A 19180-nucleotide genomic window follows, 5' to 3' on the forward strand; every position below is an offset into this window, starting at 1 on the left:
GACCCTAAAGATTTACGGATCAATTACATAAATAAATATTAATTTTTTTATGATAAACTGTATATAATTTTTTTGTGTGTGTGTTTGTGTGTATATTTTGCACTTTATTTTATTAATTTACTACACAAACACAGAACTATGCCATCATTTGATTACCAGTAAATATTATTTGATTAACAATTAATACAACTCTGACCTAAATGTAATATAAAAGGTTTCTGGATATTGGTTTATATTTTTTGTAAATAAAATACTGCCATCTGTAGTTAGAGAAAAAAATAAATTGTAATTTCCACATATATCCAGCAGGGGTCCATATTACACAACCATTCATTCACTCATTCATTTTCTTTTCGGCTTAGTCCCTTTATTAATTCGGGGTCGCCACAGCGGAATGAACCGGCAACTGATCCAGCATGTATTTACACAGCAGATCCCCTTCCAGCCGCAACTTATCACTTAGAAACAACCATACACACTCATTCACACTCATACACCATGGACAATATAGCCTACCCGATTTACCTGTACCACATGTCTTTGGACTGTGGGGGAAACCAGAGCACCCAGAGGAAACACAGGAACGCAGGACGAGCATGCAAACTCCACACAAAAACGGCAACTGACCCAGCTGAGGCTCGAACCAGCAACCTTCTTGCTGTGAGGCGACGGCATTACCTACTACGCCACTGCGTTTATTTTCAGGTTATATTTCTTGATGCTTTTGAAAACTCTTCCTCACAATTGATGATATATATGCCCCCACAGTCCAAAGACATGCAGTACAGGTGAATTGAGTAGGCTAAATTGTCTGTAGAGTATGAGTGTGTGCGTGAATAAGTGTGTGTGGATGTTTCCCAGAGATGGGTTGTGGCTGGAAGGGCATCCGCTGCGTAAAAACTTGCTGGATAAGTTGGTGGTTCATTCCGCTGTGGCGACCCCGAATTAATAAAGGGACTAAGCCGACAAGAAAATGAATGAATGAATATTCACTAGATTTGTACTTTACATTCTAAACTACATCAAAATTCTGTATTTGTTGTTGTCTGACATACGTTTAATGGTTTACTTTTGCAAAATCTAAAAACAGCACCAGACCACTACTCATGCATTTATGCTCTAGACCCAGGCCGTTGCAGAAATGTAAAAAATGTCTACATTTATTATAGGTTTATATTTTATTTTTATTTTTATTTTTTTATTATTTTTTGGACAAAATAATCAAAATGGTTTCCCTTTGATTTTTAATTTGGGGTCAGTTTGACCCTAAGGAACCAAAATGGTGATTTTTTACACACTGTTAAAGCTCCAGTTTTAATGTGTTTTAAGATAGATATTTTAGGATAAGTGAGAGAGTTTCATGAACCTGAGATGAAGGGAACATATTCGCTTGCTAAGTCGTGATGTATAAAATACTTTTTCTACTCCTCATGTGGAATAAGAAAATATTCTTTAATGACCACTTTTTAGTCATATCAGACATTAAAGTGAATTTTATCTGAAGTCATGCTGTACACAACAGTCTCTGGACTTGCATCACAAACACCAATATTTGAACAACTTATACAAAAAATTATCCACTTTCTTGCCATCTCATATTAGACATGGTTATAATGTGATTGTGGTGAAGCAGTTGGGCAGTAGGTAGTGCTGTCGCCTCACAGCAAGAAGGTTGCTGGTTGCTGGTTTGATCCTCGGCTCAGTTGGTGTCTCTGTGTGGAGTTTGCATGTTCTCCCTGCGTTTGCGTGGGTTTCCTCTGGGTGCTCTGGTTTCCCCCACAGTCCAAAGATTTGGTACAGGTGAATTGGGTAGGCTAAATTGTCCGTAATGTGTGAATGTGTGTGTGATTCCTATATGGGTTGCAGCTGGAAGGGCATCCGCTGCATAAAAATGTCCTGGATAATTTGGCAGTTAATACTGCTGTGGTGACCCCGGATTAATAAAGGGACTAAGCTGACAGGAAAATGAATGAATGAGTATTGCGATTGTGACTTTCGCAAGTATTTCATTGCTTTGTAAATGATTATTATTACCAGTTGTTGAGTCTCCTCATACAGTTTGATATAGTGATTGGTCTCAGAAGCCGCTTCGCGTGACGTCCAACTTAACAGGGGATATATATAAAATAAAAAAAAGAAAACATTCATTGGGGTCATGCTGACCCCATGGGCCGATTTAGGGTTAAGTTCAGTCCACCTTTTAAACCTTCAAAGCGCATTTAATTCCACATTAGAGATGCAATGAAAGAGATCAGCTCCACACACTGTGAAGCTACAAAAACAGACATGCCAAAGCCCAACATTATAGAAATATAATGATAAACTCATTTGGAAATAATCCAAATTAGCATAGCAGTGTATAACCATGGGACGATAACCATGTTTAAGGTATACCGTGGAAAAAGCAAGGTTTTAAAACCGCTGAAATTTTCTACTATACCGTCCCTAAGGTTTAAGTAAGACTTTTTATTAAATTTTTTTTGTTTGTTTTTTAGGACAACAGTATCTCCAGCAGAAAAGATCTCCAAAGATGAATTGTAAAAAAAAAATAAAAAAAATAAAAAGACTGTGTTTTTGAAACAAATGAATACAGCAGAAGTCTTTTATTCATTTGAATTATTTAGTCTGATACATTTACTGCTTCAAAATAATTAAAATGTTTCCCAATATACAATATATTGTGTACAAAGTGGAAAAAGTTTTTGTTTTTTACCTAACCATTTAAAAAGAATATATTTTAGAGCAGTAATCACAATACTGTAATACCGTGAAACCGTGATACTTACATCGAAGGTTATCTTACCGTCAGAATCTTATACCGACCCATGCCTAGTATTGTAGTAACAGTGTATCAAGACCTCTGGAGGTTTGAAATAGAAGTACAGGCTTATAAAGAAAACAATGCTAGAAAAACTAAATACCTTAGTATGACGCAAATCAGAAAAAGTTGGGACAGTATGTAAAATACAATTAAAAATAATAGTGTTTTCTAAGATGTAGAAAGTCAAAGTAAAAAAAGTAAACTTGGAGATCCCTACGTTTTTATTTGCATTTTCCATACTGTTCCAACTTTTTCTGATTGACAGTTGTATATACTAAGAAAAAGAAATATTTGTACACTTAAAATCCTGATTGTACACAAAATCAAAGAAGCTGATTGCAACTTCAATAAAAAAGTATAGTCACTTTAAATTCATAGCAAATTCTCATAGCAAAACACAATTAGGGATCAATGCTGTGTGTTTGTGTGTGTGTTCATTCGCAGGTCAGCAGCAGCAGACTAAAGCAGAGCGATGCGAATCCAGCAGTGCTCAACCCATGGAGACACAGAGTGAAGAGAGACTGGATCATCCCACCAATCAGAGTACTAGAAAACAGCAAACATCTCCCTGAAGATCTGGTCCAGGTAAATAGACAAACTACCCAAAGTATTGGTGAATCTTGATTTCTGCTGCGATAGTAGGATCAGAATTTGGCATCAACAACATGGATCCATCCTGCCTTGTATCAACGCTTCAGGCTGGTGGTGGTGGTGTATTGGTGTGGGGGATAGTTTCTTGGCACACTTTGGGCCTATTAGTACCAAATAAGCATTGTGTCAACGCCACATCCTACCAGAGTATTGGTGCTGACCATGTCCATCCCTTTATGATCACAGTGTACCCATCTTCTGATGGCTACTTCCAGCAGGATAACACGCCATGTCATAAAGCGGGAATCATCTCAGACTGTTTTTTTCAAATGGCCTCCACAGTCACCAGATCTCAATCCAATAATGTGGTGGGATGTGGTGGAACGAGAGATTCGCATCATGGATGTGCAGCCGACAAATCTGCAGCAACTGCGTGATGCTATCATGTCAATATGGACCAAAATCTCTGTGAAATATTTCAAGTACCTTGTTAAGACTATACCACGAAGGATTAAGGCAGTTCTAATGGCAAAAGGGCTCCAACCCTGTAGCTACTAGTAAGGTGTACCTAATAAAGTGGCAAGAGAGTGTGTTAAATGCTGGAAAACTATTGTTACGTTGTACAAGTTCTTTTAACAAATATACAGAATCTCTAGTAGTTATTAGGATCATAAATAACTGACTGAAAACAAGAAAACTGATTTTTATTTTACTACATTGAAATAAAAATATGACAGAGCATGACTTGTATTAAATGAGCAGGGCCTTTAAATGGTAAATATCTGTTAAAACATGAGATATGTCAACCATATGGCTTTAACATGTTTCATGTGCGCCTCTTGCAGATTAAATCAGACAAGATTTTCACCGGTGAGGTGATCTACATGCTGGAGGGTCCCGGCGTTGATCAGGATCCCAAAGGCCTCTTTGAAATCGATGAAAAAACAGGATGGATCAAGAGCAAAGAGCCGCTGGACAGAGAAAAACACAAGAGTTTTAAAGTAAGCATGTTTAGGCCAAGTACAGAGAGAAAGACATTTCTGACAACTCAAGTAAAAAAAAAATTTGTCAAATATGTCTATTGCATATATTACAAGAAATCCATTAGAATAAAATCCATCATTTACCACTCATTTTACTTCACAGGTGTCTTTGTATCAATGTTTGTTTAACAGTCCAAGTGCTATTTACATTAGATTCCAGATTTACAGTTGAAGTCAGAACTATTAGTACTACTGAATATTTTCCCTAAGTTCTGTTTAACAGAAAGAAGATTTTTTTTTCAACACATGACTTTGTCAAGTAGAAAAAAATATTATAGGAAATACTGTGAAAAAAATCCTTGCTCTGTAAAACATCATTTGTGATATATTTGAAAAATGTAAAAATTCACAAGAGGGGTTATTATTTCAACATGGGCTCATTTTAAAAATGCATATACATTTTTGGAGATCACAAATTATGTAGCCAGAAGTATGTATGGCTGTATTTCGTTTTTACAATGAACGATACGGGGCAATATGACGCCATTCCTTTTGCGCTTACCGATGTTACCAGTTTGTCTGTTAGTTTGCTACATTAGTCGGCGGACTTGTAATGTGGAGCGAAGTCCGACAAAGAACAGTTTTAGAAAGCAGGTAAGACAAAACAAAACTAAAAAATAAAATAAGCAAGTAATAACAGGGTGAGAATGTGGTAAAATCAGAAAAGGGCTTTTCTTGTTCTGGATACCCTTTAAAAACACTAAAGTTGGGTTTAAGAAAGTAAGTGGGCGGGCCAATTGGTGCTTTTTTAAAAACATTATTGGTTGGGTTAAGGGAAGGAGGAAAGTGGGTCAGTCGATCGGCCAGTCAGTCAGTCGACAGCGGCCTCTGGTGGATTTATGTGAGAACAGCAGGCGCAAATGGCACTCGCAAGAGAAATTTGAGATCTGAAAATATGTACACAGCGCCCTCTAGTGGATTCACAAGAAAACAAAAACAGCGAAAAAAAAAAAGTATTTGGCACTCTCCAGAAATGTATATAAGGGTATAAATAATTAGAATGAGCCCAAATTTAATAATTTTGACTTCAACTGTACAATGGAACCTAAGAGCTTACAGATAGACTGAATCAAGAAGTGTTTGTGATTAATTCAAATGCGTAATATCTGCAGCTTAAAGCCTTTGCACTTTCCCCAAGTGGAGAGAGACTGGAAAGTCCCACCACTATCGAGATCTACGTTCTAGATCAGAACGACAACCGGCCCGAGTTTACTCAAAAAGAGTTCATTGGTACCATTCCGGAATTTTCCGTTCCAGGTAAGATAATCAAAATCTCACAGCATTGTACGTTGATAAATTATCAAATTATGAAAAGGTTAACACTTTATTTTAGGTCACAATTCATGCTAATAACTACTAGCTTATTGACTGTCTATTATTAAGATATGAACTGTTCATGAGTAGTTATAAGGTATGTATCTTTTTGCAAAACGAAATCTGATGTGTTAAAACAGCTCAGAAATCATCACAGCATAGTTATTAACCATGGTTGTGTGTTTGTGTGCGATCAGGAACATCAGTGATGCAGGTTACCGCGGTGGACTTTGATGACCCTTCAACTGATAACGCCGCTCTGAGTTACTCCATCATCGGGCAGGAGTGTGACCCTCCACACGGCATCAACAAAACCATGTTCGGCATCAACAACAAAACCGGAGTCATCTACATACGAGACGTGGGACTAGACAGAGATGTAGGTTATTTTAGCACAGGGCACAATATTGATTTCAAAGGCTTAGGTGTGACGGTGGTTACATGGGCTGGTGTGTTGTCAGGTGGTGCAGTCCTTCAGGCTGACTCTGCAGGTGGCTGACATGTCTGGAATGGGCTTAACCTCTAGCAGCCGCGCCATCATTCACATCTCTGACATTAACAACCACGCTCCCAAATTCCAGCCTACTACGGTATGTAACATCAAAAACCAATTGAAAACATGCACAATCCGAAGTGTTCACTTGATCGTTGTTTTTTTGAGCTCTTGCTCTAATTTTGTGTTTGCAGTACAACATGTATGCAATGGAGAACAAACTGATTGCGGAGGTTGGCAGGGTCAATGCGACAGATAAGGACCAGAGAGGTGGAGATAACTGGAGGATTAAGTATACCATTGTAAATCCTTCAGGACACTTTGCTATCCGCACAGACCCCGTTTCCAATCAAGGCATAATTTCTGTAGTTAAGGTGAGATTCCTGAGAAAATATTACTATGATTGGATTATAGACGGAACAAGGTGCAAAACAAAACCAATGGACTTACTTTATATTTATGTTTATAATATATTGCAGAACACTTCTTGTGCTCTTGAGCTGGGATTCGGGTAGGGCTAGGGACAGGTTTGGTGGTATGGATAAGTTTAAGGGGGGTTAAGGTGTAAGGGATGGTCAGCATAATTACAAATGTAATAATGCAGTTATTTATCCAGTCATACACTAAAAGAAATAATGGTATGAGAGCTGACCTTTTTAAAGGGTACACATTTTTAACTGAAGAGACACTTCCTTAAATGTACAAGAGTGCACCTTTGAGGTGCCAATATGGACACTTTAAAGAGCCCCTAATATGTATTTAAAAGGGTCCAACAACAGGCTGATATGCATGCAAGGTCAAAAAACACTTTCATTGTCTTGTAATATTTATTTTTATTTATATATTTATAAGCATTTATTTTTGCTTATATATCTCAACGACTCCCATATGATTCGTTCAACGATACATTTGTTCCCAAACCCCACCTTAGCCTCCTTAGTGCTAATCTGCACTGACTGGTCCGATGACCCAGTCTGTTGTGATTTGTCAACCAAGTTCAGCATGAGACAGAGAGAAATGCCCACAACAGCTTATCAACAATTTTGAAGTAGTCAAAGTGCAGAGAGTATGTATGAGCCAATGCAGGAGAGCATTAAAGCAATGCAGTTTAACACCAGCATATTGCTCTCTTCTTAACCATAAGTAAAAACAGTGACACACATTCAATATTATTTCACACAGTGGCAAAAGTTGACTATTCTGAAACTTGATTGCTGCACATGTGTAGGAACAGCTGACGGTGGCCAAAGACAAACAGCAGAGGATCGCAAGCTCACAAGTCTGTTTAAATCTGTTAACAATGCCACGCATCCCGTTTTCAACGTGTCTTTAGACGCAATATGCGAATATAAAGAGTTAACTAGATACAGTACAAGCGGTTACAAGTACCAAAACACAAATAAATACATCTTTTGCAAGCTAGAGGATAACAAGGAGGCAACCATTTTAATTGCAGTTACTTACACTTATGAAATGGAGGAAGGAACTGATCCATCAATGTGTACTGTAAAGTTCTTGTCAAACTCTGACAAAGTCTCATACATCAATAGTCTTTTCTGATCCTTCCTTTAACAAATGGCTGACGAATCCCCCGTTGTAAGCATGTAGATTCCATACATGCACTCTTAGGAAAAATTACTGTACACAGCACAAGGCTGGGGGGATAATGCTGAGGTATTTTTGCAAAAATAAACTTCAACCACTGACTGTTCACAGCCTCATCTTTGGGTAGGGAAAATAACATTAATTTTCCCCTCACACTTCAGAGCATAGTTTCTATGAGATTTGATTCAACCGGGATCTGAATCTGATACAGTGTTTTTCTTACTCTTTTTCTTTTCTGGGGGTTTCAATGTTCCAGAGTCTGTGCACGCAACAAATGGATGGGGCTTGAGTTCCGTATCGACGTCACACTGACACGTCATTTTCAAAAATCTAAATTAGGGGCTCTTTATGTACAAATGTGTACCTTTTGAAAAAGTACAGGGGGGTACCAGTGACAGCTCTTGTACCTTTATTTCTGAGAGTATAAGTACAATGCAATGTATTTACACAATAAGTACACAACATATATTTACACAATAAGTACACAACATATATTTACACAATAAGTACATTGTAACAAATGATTCATTTCAGTGTCTGATCATATTATTTAGGGCCACTTAGGGCGTACTCACACTATGCTATCTGAACCGTGCCCAGGCCCGTTTCCTGGATTGTTTGAGAAGTGTGAGTGCTCGGAATCGGGCTCAGGCGCAATTCATTTGGCCCACCCTGGCCCGGTTTGAAAAGGTGTGCCAGAGCGCGGTTCACTTGGGCTCCCGAAATTGAAGACGAGAAGTGACTTTTAAGGGATTGTTTCATATGGATTTATTAATCATTCTTGCTGTTCAATGAACACAAACTGTCGTAGATTATTAAAGACTCAAACCCCTCACTGCACGACAGCTGCACCTTTAGTAAACCTCCTAATACCTGCAGCATGAGGACTTCATATTGTTAGAGAGCGTCAAAAGTGGCTGATCTGTCCTGTGAAATATTTGACTGAGTGTCACTGCATATCAAACAACTAAAATGATATAACTACAGTAATCTCCACTGTTCTGAGTGAGCGTGCTTCTTACTGAACAGCGCATCATTGATGACGTAATCGTTCTCAGGCCCAAATGCGACATGAGTGCGGGTCGTGTGCTTCTACCCGATTTAAGGCAACTGTGCATAGTGTGAGTACGCCCTTTATATAAAGTAGGAACAAACCCAATACTGGACCATTTTATTTTGTACTGATGTCATCAGTTGAATCAGAGTCTTTTATGTGAAATAGTGTTAGTTTAACCAGAAATGAAAATGGTGTTATCAATTACTCACCCTGATGTCGTTCCAAACCCCTGAGATCTTTGTTCGTCTTTGGAACACAAATTTAGATATTTTAGGTGAAATTTGAGAGCTCCCTCTTCCTTTATAGACAGCTAGGTTCAAAAGTGCTGAAAAATAGCAAAAACATCCAGAAAACCGTCAGTGGTTTAATCGGAAATAGACCAAAACATAGGCAAGGTAATATGTCACTTACTTACCTTCAGCTTATTCCCTGCATAAACTGTCAATTAGTCTGGCATATGTTTTACACATCGGATAATCTTCCTGCTGCAACACAATCTCCTACAGACTCTGGCCAATTTAGTTTATACAACACACCTACGGCATACCTTTGGACTGTTAGGGAAACCGGAGCACCCAAAAGGAAACTTGAACCACTGACCTTCTTGCTGTGAGGCAACCATGCTAACAACTTTCCATCCATGTTCTACAACAATTTATTATTTTTGCAAAAACTGTAGAAATGCCGAATGATGGTAGAGAAAGTCTACTGTTCACAAGAATAAAAAAAATTCAGGATCTGAGGTTCTATATGAATTCTTTACATCTCCTTTTTACCAATTCAAGAAAAGTGTTCTTTTATGTGTCCTATTTATTCATTACATACTACATTTCTAAAACAAATTCTCTACTCCTTTTTTACTTCCAGTCACTAGACTATGAATACCAAGCAGAGTACAAGCTCATTGTAAAAGCGGAGAATGAAGTCAAACTTAAATCCCCTTACGAGCAAATACACAGTGCAACAGTCACCGTCAGAGTGATGAATGAAAACGAGGCTCCGATCTTCTATAAAAACCCGATTAAAGTCACTGTTCCTGAGTCTGTTGTTCCCGGCACAATCCTGGTCTCTGATATCGCTCATGATCCAGATCATGCCAAGCTGAGGTGAGGCGCAATTATCTGAAACATTTTATGAAGCCATAAAGGAAATGTTGATGTTTGTGTATCCTTGTTAAAAAGAATATACAATCCTAACATACATCAAATGTTGTGTGTTTTTGTTCAGGTTTGAAATCATTCAGGATCCTGATGAGTGGCTTGCTATTGACCATTCAACTGGACAAATCATGGCCAAAAAAAACTTCAAAATACGGTCTCCTTTTGTCAGGAACAACATATATTCTGCTGTTGTGAAAGTCACAGATCAAGGTGAGCAACTTGGACCTGAAAACCAAAATGATCTAAGCTAAATAAAGCAACTGACAGACTACACTGTCACAAAATGATCAGTGTGGCTTTGTTTGGATAAAAAAGTGATCAGTCATCTTTCCCCAGATGCTGATGGCATCTCTGCAACAGCTACCCTGGAGGTGAATCTATGGGAGACCAATGATTATCCACCGTTGCTGATACCCCAGAGTGGGACTGTGTGCAGTGACCGGGATCGAGATAAACTGGGCCTACTGCTTAGTGCCTTGGATGAAGACATGTCCCCGCAAGCTGACCCCTTTACTTTTAACATTGCTGATCAAAATATGGCTGCCAACTGGACTATTATAACTCTCAATGGTAAAACATTTAAACCACAAACAAATTATATGAATGAAAACAGCATGCTCTGATGGTTTTCAATATACCAATTTCGGGTCTTTTCTAATAACTTGATGAGTAGATTCAAAAGTCTGACATAAATTGAGCAGAGCTTGAGGTTATCCAAGACAAGGGTTGGTAACCACTGGCTTAGGTTAGTGTGAAAGTTCATGCTGAGCTTGATTTTTTCTGGTAATATTGATGGTGCATCATTATAGTCATAATTAGATGATGAAGCCAATTGATCAGCATGGGCGTTCTGGTTGTACTGGTTAATCGAGAAAGTCTTGATTGACCCTTTATTGGGAATAGTAACTGTCTGTCTGTGTTGGAACATTTGTTCATAAGTTATCATTGAAGAGAATTAACTTAGATTAAATTAACAAAAAAATATTGGTCAGAAAATAGATACTTAGAGTTCAAGTTAAAGGGTTAAGGTAGTCAAGAATCCAAAAGCAGATACACACTGTGTTAATCTGTATATAGACATGCTTGTTGTGCAAGATATTGTGCTAAAGAGGTATTTAAGGTTAAAAACGTAAGTAGTGCAAGTAGTGATTTTTGGTACATTTATAAGTAAACAATATTAACCTTATTGAGTACTTCTGTAATGTGAAGTGGACACTGAGAAAGGGGGTGCAGATCCAAATACACGTTTATTGAAAATGATCAGGCAAGCAGCTGTTACAATCAGGAGCAAACAGATGTACACAAAGAATCCAGATTTGTGATTGAATAACAGCCAATATGTCAATACAGGCAAGCAGCATGCAACATAAACAAACAAACAAAATAAAGCAAAGATCGGTACACAGCAGGACAAGGCAAGGAAAACGCGTTGTAATGTTAGACAGATAAACAAGACTCAGCCACAATGTGTGCGTATGTGCTGTCTTAGTCCTTGTAATCAGTCTTTAACAATTCTCCGGCTGTGTGTTTGCAATCAGTCAGGATCAGGAACCGCTGTGTGTGTGGTGTATGACTGGATCTTGTAGTCCATGACATGGCTGATTAGTAGTCCGTTAGCTATCCGTGTGTATACCAGTGATCGGCACAGGCTGAATCGCTGGTGACCGTGACACCTTGTAAGATGGAGTGTAAGAAACGTGTCCGGTGGACGTACAGTTTTATTTCACATAGCCATTTTCTGAACATGAGTAAACTTGGACATTGAGAGAAAAAGTTGAGAACCATTGTTTTAGAACAGGGGTCACTAAACTTGATCATGGAGCACCGATGTCCTGCAGATATTAACTCAACACACTTGTCTGGCAGTTTTAAGTATTCCTAGTAATGCCGAGGTCACACTAGAGTTTTGAGCTTGTGAAATTCTGTCGTATGATGCTGTGAATAGGGGCAGGATTAAACAAGACGATCAGACATACAAAAAATTATTTGTCCATACTTTAAAGTTCTGTACAGAGAGGTCATGATTTGACCTTAGATTGGTCTTATGCAGTCACATGCAGGTCAGAGTTCACCAAGCTTGAACTTTGCAACATAGCGAGCTGTGAAACTTGTTGCATGAGCTTGCGTTTCCGGACTACAGTATTTGCCTGCGTATGAATGGAAGTCTATGGGGAGAAAAGTGCAGTGTGACCACGGCTTAAGACCTTTATGATCTTGTTCAGGTGTGTTTGATTAAGGTTGCAAATAGGTGTCCTTCTAAAGTAAAGTGCTTAACTCTGTCTATTTCGAAGGGTTCTTCGAAATAAAAGAATTTACTGATAGTGGTACTGGTAGACACTTTGCGGCCCTATGATCCTTTGTGGAGCGAAGTTGTTTGGTATCACACACAGTACTGAATTTGGAAGGCCTCCTTCCTATGCCATAATTTAGGGATGACCATCTCCCTAGAGATTTACCTTCTTGCAGATTTGAGATGCAACTAATATTAAACACCTGCTTGTAATTATCAAGTTCTGTTCAGGTCCTAATTAATTGGTTCAGGTAGTTTGATCAGGGTTGGAGCTGAACTCTACAAGAAGGTAGATCTCCAGGAACAAGATTGAGCACCCCTGCCTTAATGCTTTAGAACAAGGGTCTTAAACTCAATTCCTGGAGGGTTGCAGCTCTTCACAGTTTTGCACCAACCCCTTCAAACACAGCTGATACAAGCTGTTCAAAGAGTCTCGAACACCTTGATTAGTTGGATCAGCTGTGTTTGATTAGGGTTGGAGATAAACTGTGCTTTGTGCCCTCCAGAAATCCAATTTGAGACCCATGATATAAAAGCTGTCACTCCATAGGTTAAACCATATCAAAGGGATTAGGGCATGGGTCTCAAACTCAATTCCTGGAGAGCTGCAGCTCTGCAGTTTTGCTCCATACCTAATCAAACACAGCTGATCCAACTAACCAAGGTGTTCAAGACTACTAGACACTGTTAAACAGGTGTGATTCAGAAAAGATTGGAACTAATATCTGCAGAGCTCCTTCCTTGCCCTCCAGGAATTGAGTTTGAGACCCATGCTTTAAAAGCTGTCACTCATAGGGTAAACCATATCGAAGGGATTAGGGCATGGGTCTCAAACTCTAATCCTGGAGAGCTGCAGGAGAGCCTTCCAGGATTTGAGTTTGAGACCCCTGGATAAGAGCATAAGGATAAGCTCTCCTGAATGGAATTCAGTGTCTGGTTCTAGGAAAGTTAGGACCAGTCTTAATCAAACTCAACTCCTCATAATTTTTAAATAATTAAAAACACCTTGACTATCTTGTTCTTGTATGTTTGATGTTGGTTGGAGCAAAGTTGTGTAGAGAAGTGGGCTACTATTCTTTAGTTCTCACCATAATCAAAAGCACCCAAAGAACCTAATTAAGGTGTTCAGTGTGTTCACAATTTAAAAAGTGGGATGCAGCAGGAGTAGCCTTCCAAGAACAGTAATGTCTACCTCTGCATTAGAGAGTTGGTATTGCTTACTTTCTAAGACCTTTTAATTTTCTTTTCACTTCTGTTAACAGAGACACATGCAGTTCTCCAGCCTTTGGTAGACATAGAGAGAGGAGAATTCTCTATTCCAGTGGTTGTATCAGACTCAGGTTCCCCTTCCCTGTACTCCAGTGCTCTGGTCAACGTAACTGTGTGTCCCTGTGACAGTTTTGGTGACTGCAAGAGCATCGCGGCAGCCATCTTTGGCTCCAAAATTGGAATAAGCTTCATTGCCCTTATGATTATAATAGGATGCATTGCTCTTCTGTTGGGTAAGTAGACAACAAATAAAATTAAATACACACTAATACACATATTTACACAACATGCCATTCATTTAAAGTATCACATAAAGCACAGACTGTGCTTGATTTTTACTATATAACTTGCTTTCCTCAGTTCTTCTTCTTCTCACTGTGGCTGTGAGGAGTTGCACAAGTCAGAACATTAGAAAAGGAGGAGGTCTGCTGGTCGGAGGATCTGATGATGACATCCGAGACAACGTCTTTCATTATGATGAGCAGGGAGGCGGAGAAGAGGATGAGGTAAGAGCATTGACACTACATTTAATAAAGCTATGGTAAAAAAATAAATAAAAAATTGAGAAATGTATTTGCAACAAATCCATGAAAGGAGCATTAAACATAGCTCCTGTCTGACTCAAAGCGTTAAATTTATCCTAGGGATTTCCTCCGGATGACATGTAGATCCTACTACAGCCTGATAGACTTGACAGATGTTGAAATTTTTAGCCCCCCTGTGAATTTGCTTGTCTGTTCCACATGTTTCTCAAATGTTGTATAGCTAAGCAAATATTTTTTTTACAGTATTTCCTATAATATTTTTTCTTTTGTAGAAAGTTTTTTTTGTTTTATTTCGGCGAGAACAAAAACAGCTTTTATTTCTATAACTGTTTTAAGGTCAGTATTATTAGCCCTCTTAAGCATATTTTTCGATTGTCAACCGAACAAACCATCATTATAAAATGATTTGCTTTATTACCCTAACTTGCTTAATTACTCTAGTTAAGCCTTTAAATTGCACTTCAGGCTGAATACGAGTGTCTTGAAAAATATCAAAATATGTTATCATGGCAAAGATAAAAGAAATCAGTTATTATAAATGATTTATCAAATATTATTATGTTTTAATGTGCTGAAAAAAATCGGTCACACTTTACAATAGTTCATTAGTTAATGTTAATTAATGCATTTACTAAGATGAACAAACAATGAACAATACATTTACTACTGTATTTGTTCATGTTGGTTAACCTTAGTTAATGAGAGTGCAGTAGTTTATTGTTAGTTCATGTTAACTAATGTTAACAAGCATGGACTTGAATGTTAATATTGCATTAGAAAATGTTCAATTATGATTAATAAATGCTGTACATGTGTTGTTCATGATTAGTTCAAGTTAGTAAATGCATTAACTAATGAACCTTATTGTAAAGTGTTACCAAAAAATCTTATCTCTGTTAAACAGAAAATGGTTAAAAAAAAAAAAAACATTATATATGGCAAATAACATGTATAAATCCTAGTGTTTAACATTTTGAATATTGGGGTTGGTGGTTTCATTTTTGCTTTGAGGTGAAATGTGTTGGAAACACTTAAAGCTGTTTCTGTCCAACAGGAGGCATTTAACATTGATTTTCTGAGGAGCCCCAGTGACATGCTTCCAGCCCCAGCTTCATTTTTCCCACAAGACTGTGGTTTGCCCAGAGGAAAACAACCTCTAAGGAAAGATGCACCCCATTACCTGCCTTCTCCTACATATCCACGCAAACCCCCTGGAGACCCAACCGACATAGAAGATTTCATCAATGTTGTAAGCAAAGCTTCTTAATAAGAAATCATGTTATACTTGTTGTTGTAAGCATGTTAACTTTTAATTTAATCAGGATTTTTTTTTTTCAATAAATAATATTTCAAATGATGGAATGCTGAGATTATGCCAATCATAAACCAAACTGCTTTACATACATTCATAGTCCGGTAAATATTTGATATTTATTGTTACCTTTTATCATTTGTTATTTATCATTCCTTAGTGCTGTTTTAACTGTGCTGGAATCTCTAAAAAGAAGTGTGACTGGCTAAATCAGTAAATATACCGTACTATGTAAAGGGACAGTACATGCAAAAATGTACAAAAAAAAAAAGCTAAATGTTTTATAACTAACTATTTACTTACACTCAAGTGGCTCCAAACCTTAAGGGAATTTCTTTTTTTTATAGAACACAAAAGAAGATATCTTGAAGAAAGCTGAAAACCTGTTATCAATAACTTTCATATAGAAGAAAAATAAATAAATGGTTACAGGTTTCATGATTACGAAACATGATTACAAGCCACACGGAGTGATTACAAGTTAAAAACACACAATTAAACACATATTTTACAAACAACACAAATTGAGGCAACAATTGTAATCACACGTACATGTTATGATCCGGAGGAAGAAGAAACTGGACCATTTTAACTGTAACAGTTACTGTTGAAGTCTGACAAAGTCCCATACATAATAGTCTCTGCTTCTTCCTCTAAGGGCAAATGGCCAACGACTCCCACATTGCAGCGTAGGTTATTGTATCAAAAATCTGAATAATGACAGGACAAACACAGAACTAGGTTAGCTATGCTGTGGTATTGTTGTGAAAATGAACTTTAACCATTTATTCCCCTCAGATGAATCTGTTAGTGATCCCTATCTTTCTTTCATGATCAGTCCCGTGATCCTCCATGCTTTGTTAGTGTCTGAAGGGAAAGCGTGTTACATATTTGATGATGTATCGCATCGGCGCCGAGGAGTTCAGGCAAAAGACCTAGACTCAACACGATTAATTTATTCGACTCTGAGTCGACTATTTCATTAAAGAATCAATAGCTTTAAACAGTCCACTTTCAGATTTAAACCTCTGCTGGATGTTTTCATTCACTTAGAGCTGTTACACTCTACATGGAAGGCTATTTTCAAAAACCCTTTATTGGGGCTCTTTAAGGTGACATAGTTACAGTGTAAGTATTTATTTAACTACTTAGTAATATAAATGTATGTACCTACTATATGGTGGTGGTTAGAACGTGAGTTAAGATTAGGGTTAGTTACATGGAATTACAAATAATTCATTGTAAATACTATGGTAAGTGCATGGAATGACCACTCAAAAAAAAATCTGGCTGTTACTTATTTAAAAAAGCTGAATCAACACAATTCTTGAGTTTTGTTGAGATAACACAATTGTGTTATGTTCAATTCACTTAAATTTGTAAAAACACTTAAGTTAACTATATCAATTTGTGTTGGGACAACCTAAAGGAATTGTGTGGAACCCAGCATTTCTTACACAGTTTCAAGAGTTCAGATGCAAAAACCTCTGTCTGAAATGTTCTTCTAAAAATAAGCATTTTTTTCAGGCTCTTGTATGTAGGATCAGTAGTTTCACTTTTAGAGTAAAGAATAGCTTCTCTTCATTCTCTCACTGAAGGATTTTGCATCTGAACTCTTCATTTGAGCTTGTTTTGTGCTTCCCCTAAACAGGGCCTGGACGCTGCTGACAATGACCCGAATGTCCCACCATATGACACGGCTCTGATTTATGACTATGAGGGTGACGGGTCAGTAGCAGGCAGCCTGAGCTCCATCGCTTCCACAGGCTCAGATGGAGACCAGGACTACGACTACCTCAACGACTGGGGCCCGCGCTTTAAAAAACTGGCCAACATGTACGACCCACGTTAGACGCAAGACCCGTTCAGATACTCTCCTGCTCGTAAGTCCTTCAAAACTTAGGATGAGGAGAGCTTTTACATAATTGATATTATAGAAAACAGAAGGGCTTTCTCTGTTCCCTAGTGATACGGTTTTGCTAAAGGTCATCGGTGTCAAAAAGAGAGACCACAAACACATTGTCTCTTTCCCTTTCCTTCATGGATCAGTGAACTGTTTCCACATGCTGATGTGACAGGTGCTTGCTGTGGGCCGTGAAAGCACCAACTGGAGGAAAGAAGTGTGCGTTATTGAATACTGATTAGTTATGGTGCAAAAAGACATGCCTTGTTTGTAAAAAAAAAAGCGTTGCATTGTTGAGGGATTATTTTAGCTGATGACCAATACATGAGGGATAAACGAAAAGCAAATTTCAGCAAAATTGATGTACTTATTCAGGCATATCCATGATTTTAAACCCATATGACTTTCTATAATCCTTAAAACCAGTTTTATATTTTGCTAAATTTCAGAGCTGTTCTTCTTTATAACAAATTGTGATAAGTATTCATATATGATGCATCCAGAACCATAGAGATGAGTTTGTTGTTGGAGACACCAAAGCACTTTGGGTTTATTAATGCAACACTAAAAAGTGGAAACCTACAATTGTTGATTCAAATTTAAGAGTGATTTCTGCATGATTTAAATCTTTAAAATGTATCTATATGCAGCTATGGGACATAAATGAAACCACTTGGAAATACAAGGAGTAAAAAACATTATCATTTAGCGCAGTGTTTCTCAACCATGTTTCTGGAGGACCACCAGCTCTGCACATTTTCCATGTCTCCTTAAACAAGCACACCTGATTCAGATCATCAGCTCATTAGCAGAGACTGAAAGACCTGTAATGAGTGTTACAGACAAAGGAGACATCCAAAACATGCAGAGCGGGTGGTTGAGAAACACTGATTTAGAGTATCCAGTTGGCGATAGTAGCCTAGTGGTTAAGTGCACCAACATATAGCACCAAGTTCGATTCCCAGCTCAAGGTCCTAAGCCGATCCTTCCCCTCTTTTTGCTTCCAATGCTTCGCTGTCTGTCCTCTAGTCCTTTCACAATAAAAGGTGAAAAAACCCTAAAAAAATAATTATAGTTTCTTAAAGGTAAAATTTGGCATTGTATGCTCTAAAAATAAATTTTAAAATGTCTAAAAGCATTGGATCAATGGTCATTTTATGATGCGAATGACAATGATCTTATTTTGATTCTTGAAGGCAATGCCATTGGGTCAAAACTTCTGTATCCATATACACTCAACAAATTACTTATGTCATTTCAAAACCAGTAAGCCTCTGTCCATGGGACATATGTCAACATACTTTTATTAAAGTCTGTAAGGTTTCTGTCCTTCCCGAGAAAGTCCATTCACCCAAAATGCAAGCACTTGAGAGGAAATGCAAGCACAAAGGAAATTATTAATAAAAAATAATTGAATAAAATTCAATAAATAGAATTTAGAATTAATAAAAATTATTAATAAAACAATTATATAATATAAATATAAATGTATAATATAAAATAGACCTTTACAAACTGAACAATTTAATCCTCAAAATCTTTTAAGATAAAAGATAAAATAATAATTTCACATATCCTTTGGCTTAAAAAAATTCTACAATTTAGTTTTTTAACATTTTGTTTTTGTTTTTAATTTTACAGCATGTCCACTGTAGTGCACCACAGGACCATTTTAGTCCGAAACGACCACCACTCAGACAACAAAACTGTGCAGGATATGCCTGTAAAGGGATATTAATCCAATATTAAAGTAACAAAAACAAAACAAAAGCTATTT

The 19180-nt window shown here is 37.5% G+C and overlaps 1 protein-coding gene across 1 annotated transcript in view; it reads left to right on the forward strand.

Annotated features, from left to right (window-relative positions):
* cdh15 (cadherin 15, type 1, M-cadherin (myotubule)) overlaps nt 1–17685 on the forward strand; it is a 38449-nt gene extending 20764 nt beyond the window's left edge. Inside the window, 13 exon segments of the mRNA NM_212606.3 lie at nt 3266–3406; nt 4258–4413; nt 5568–5712; nt 5967–6148; nt 6231–6359; nt 6457–6636; nt 9792–10030; nt 10152–10294; nt 10421–10654; nt 13637–13876; nt 14004–14149; nt 15243–15437; nt 17152–17685. Coding sequence (NP_997771.3) covers nt 3266–3406; nt 4258–4413; nt 5568–5712; nt 5967–6148; nt 6231–6359; nt 6457–6636; nt 9792–10030; nt 10152–10294; nt 10421–10654; nt 13637–13876; nt 14004–14149; nt 15243–15437; nt 17152–17352 — 2331 coding nt within the window. The 3' untranslated portion in view covers nt 17353–17685.
* Nucleotides 17686–19180: the final 1495 nt, after the last annotated feature.

The sequence above is a fragment of the Danio rerio genome, chromosome 7 (genome assembly GCF_052040795.2).
Source record: "Danio rerio strain M-AB ecotype USA chromosome 7, GRCz13ab, whole genome shotgun sequence".
Taxonomy (NCBI): domain Eukaryota; kingdom Metazoa; phylum Chordata; class Actinopteri; order Cypriniformes; family Danionidae; genus Danio; species Danio rerio.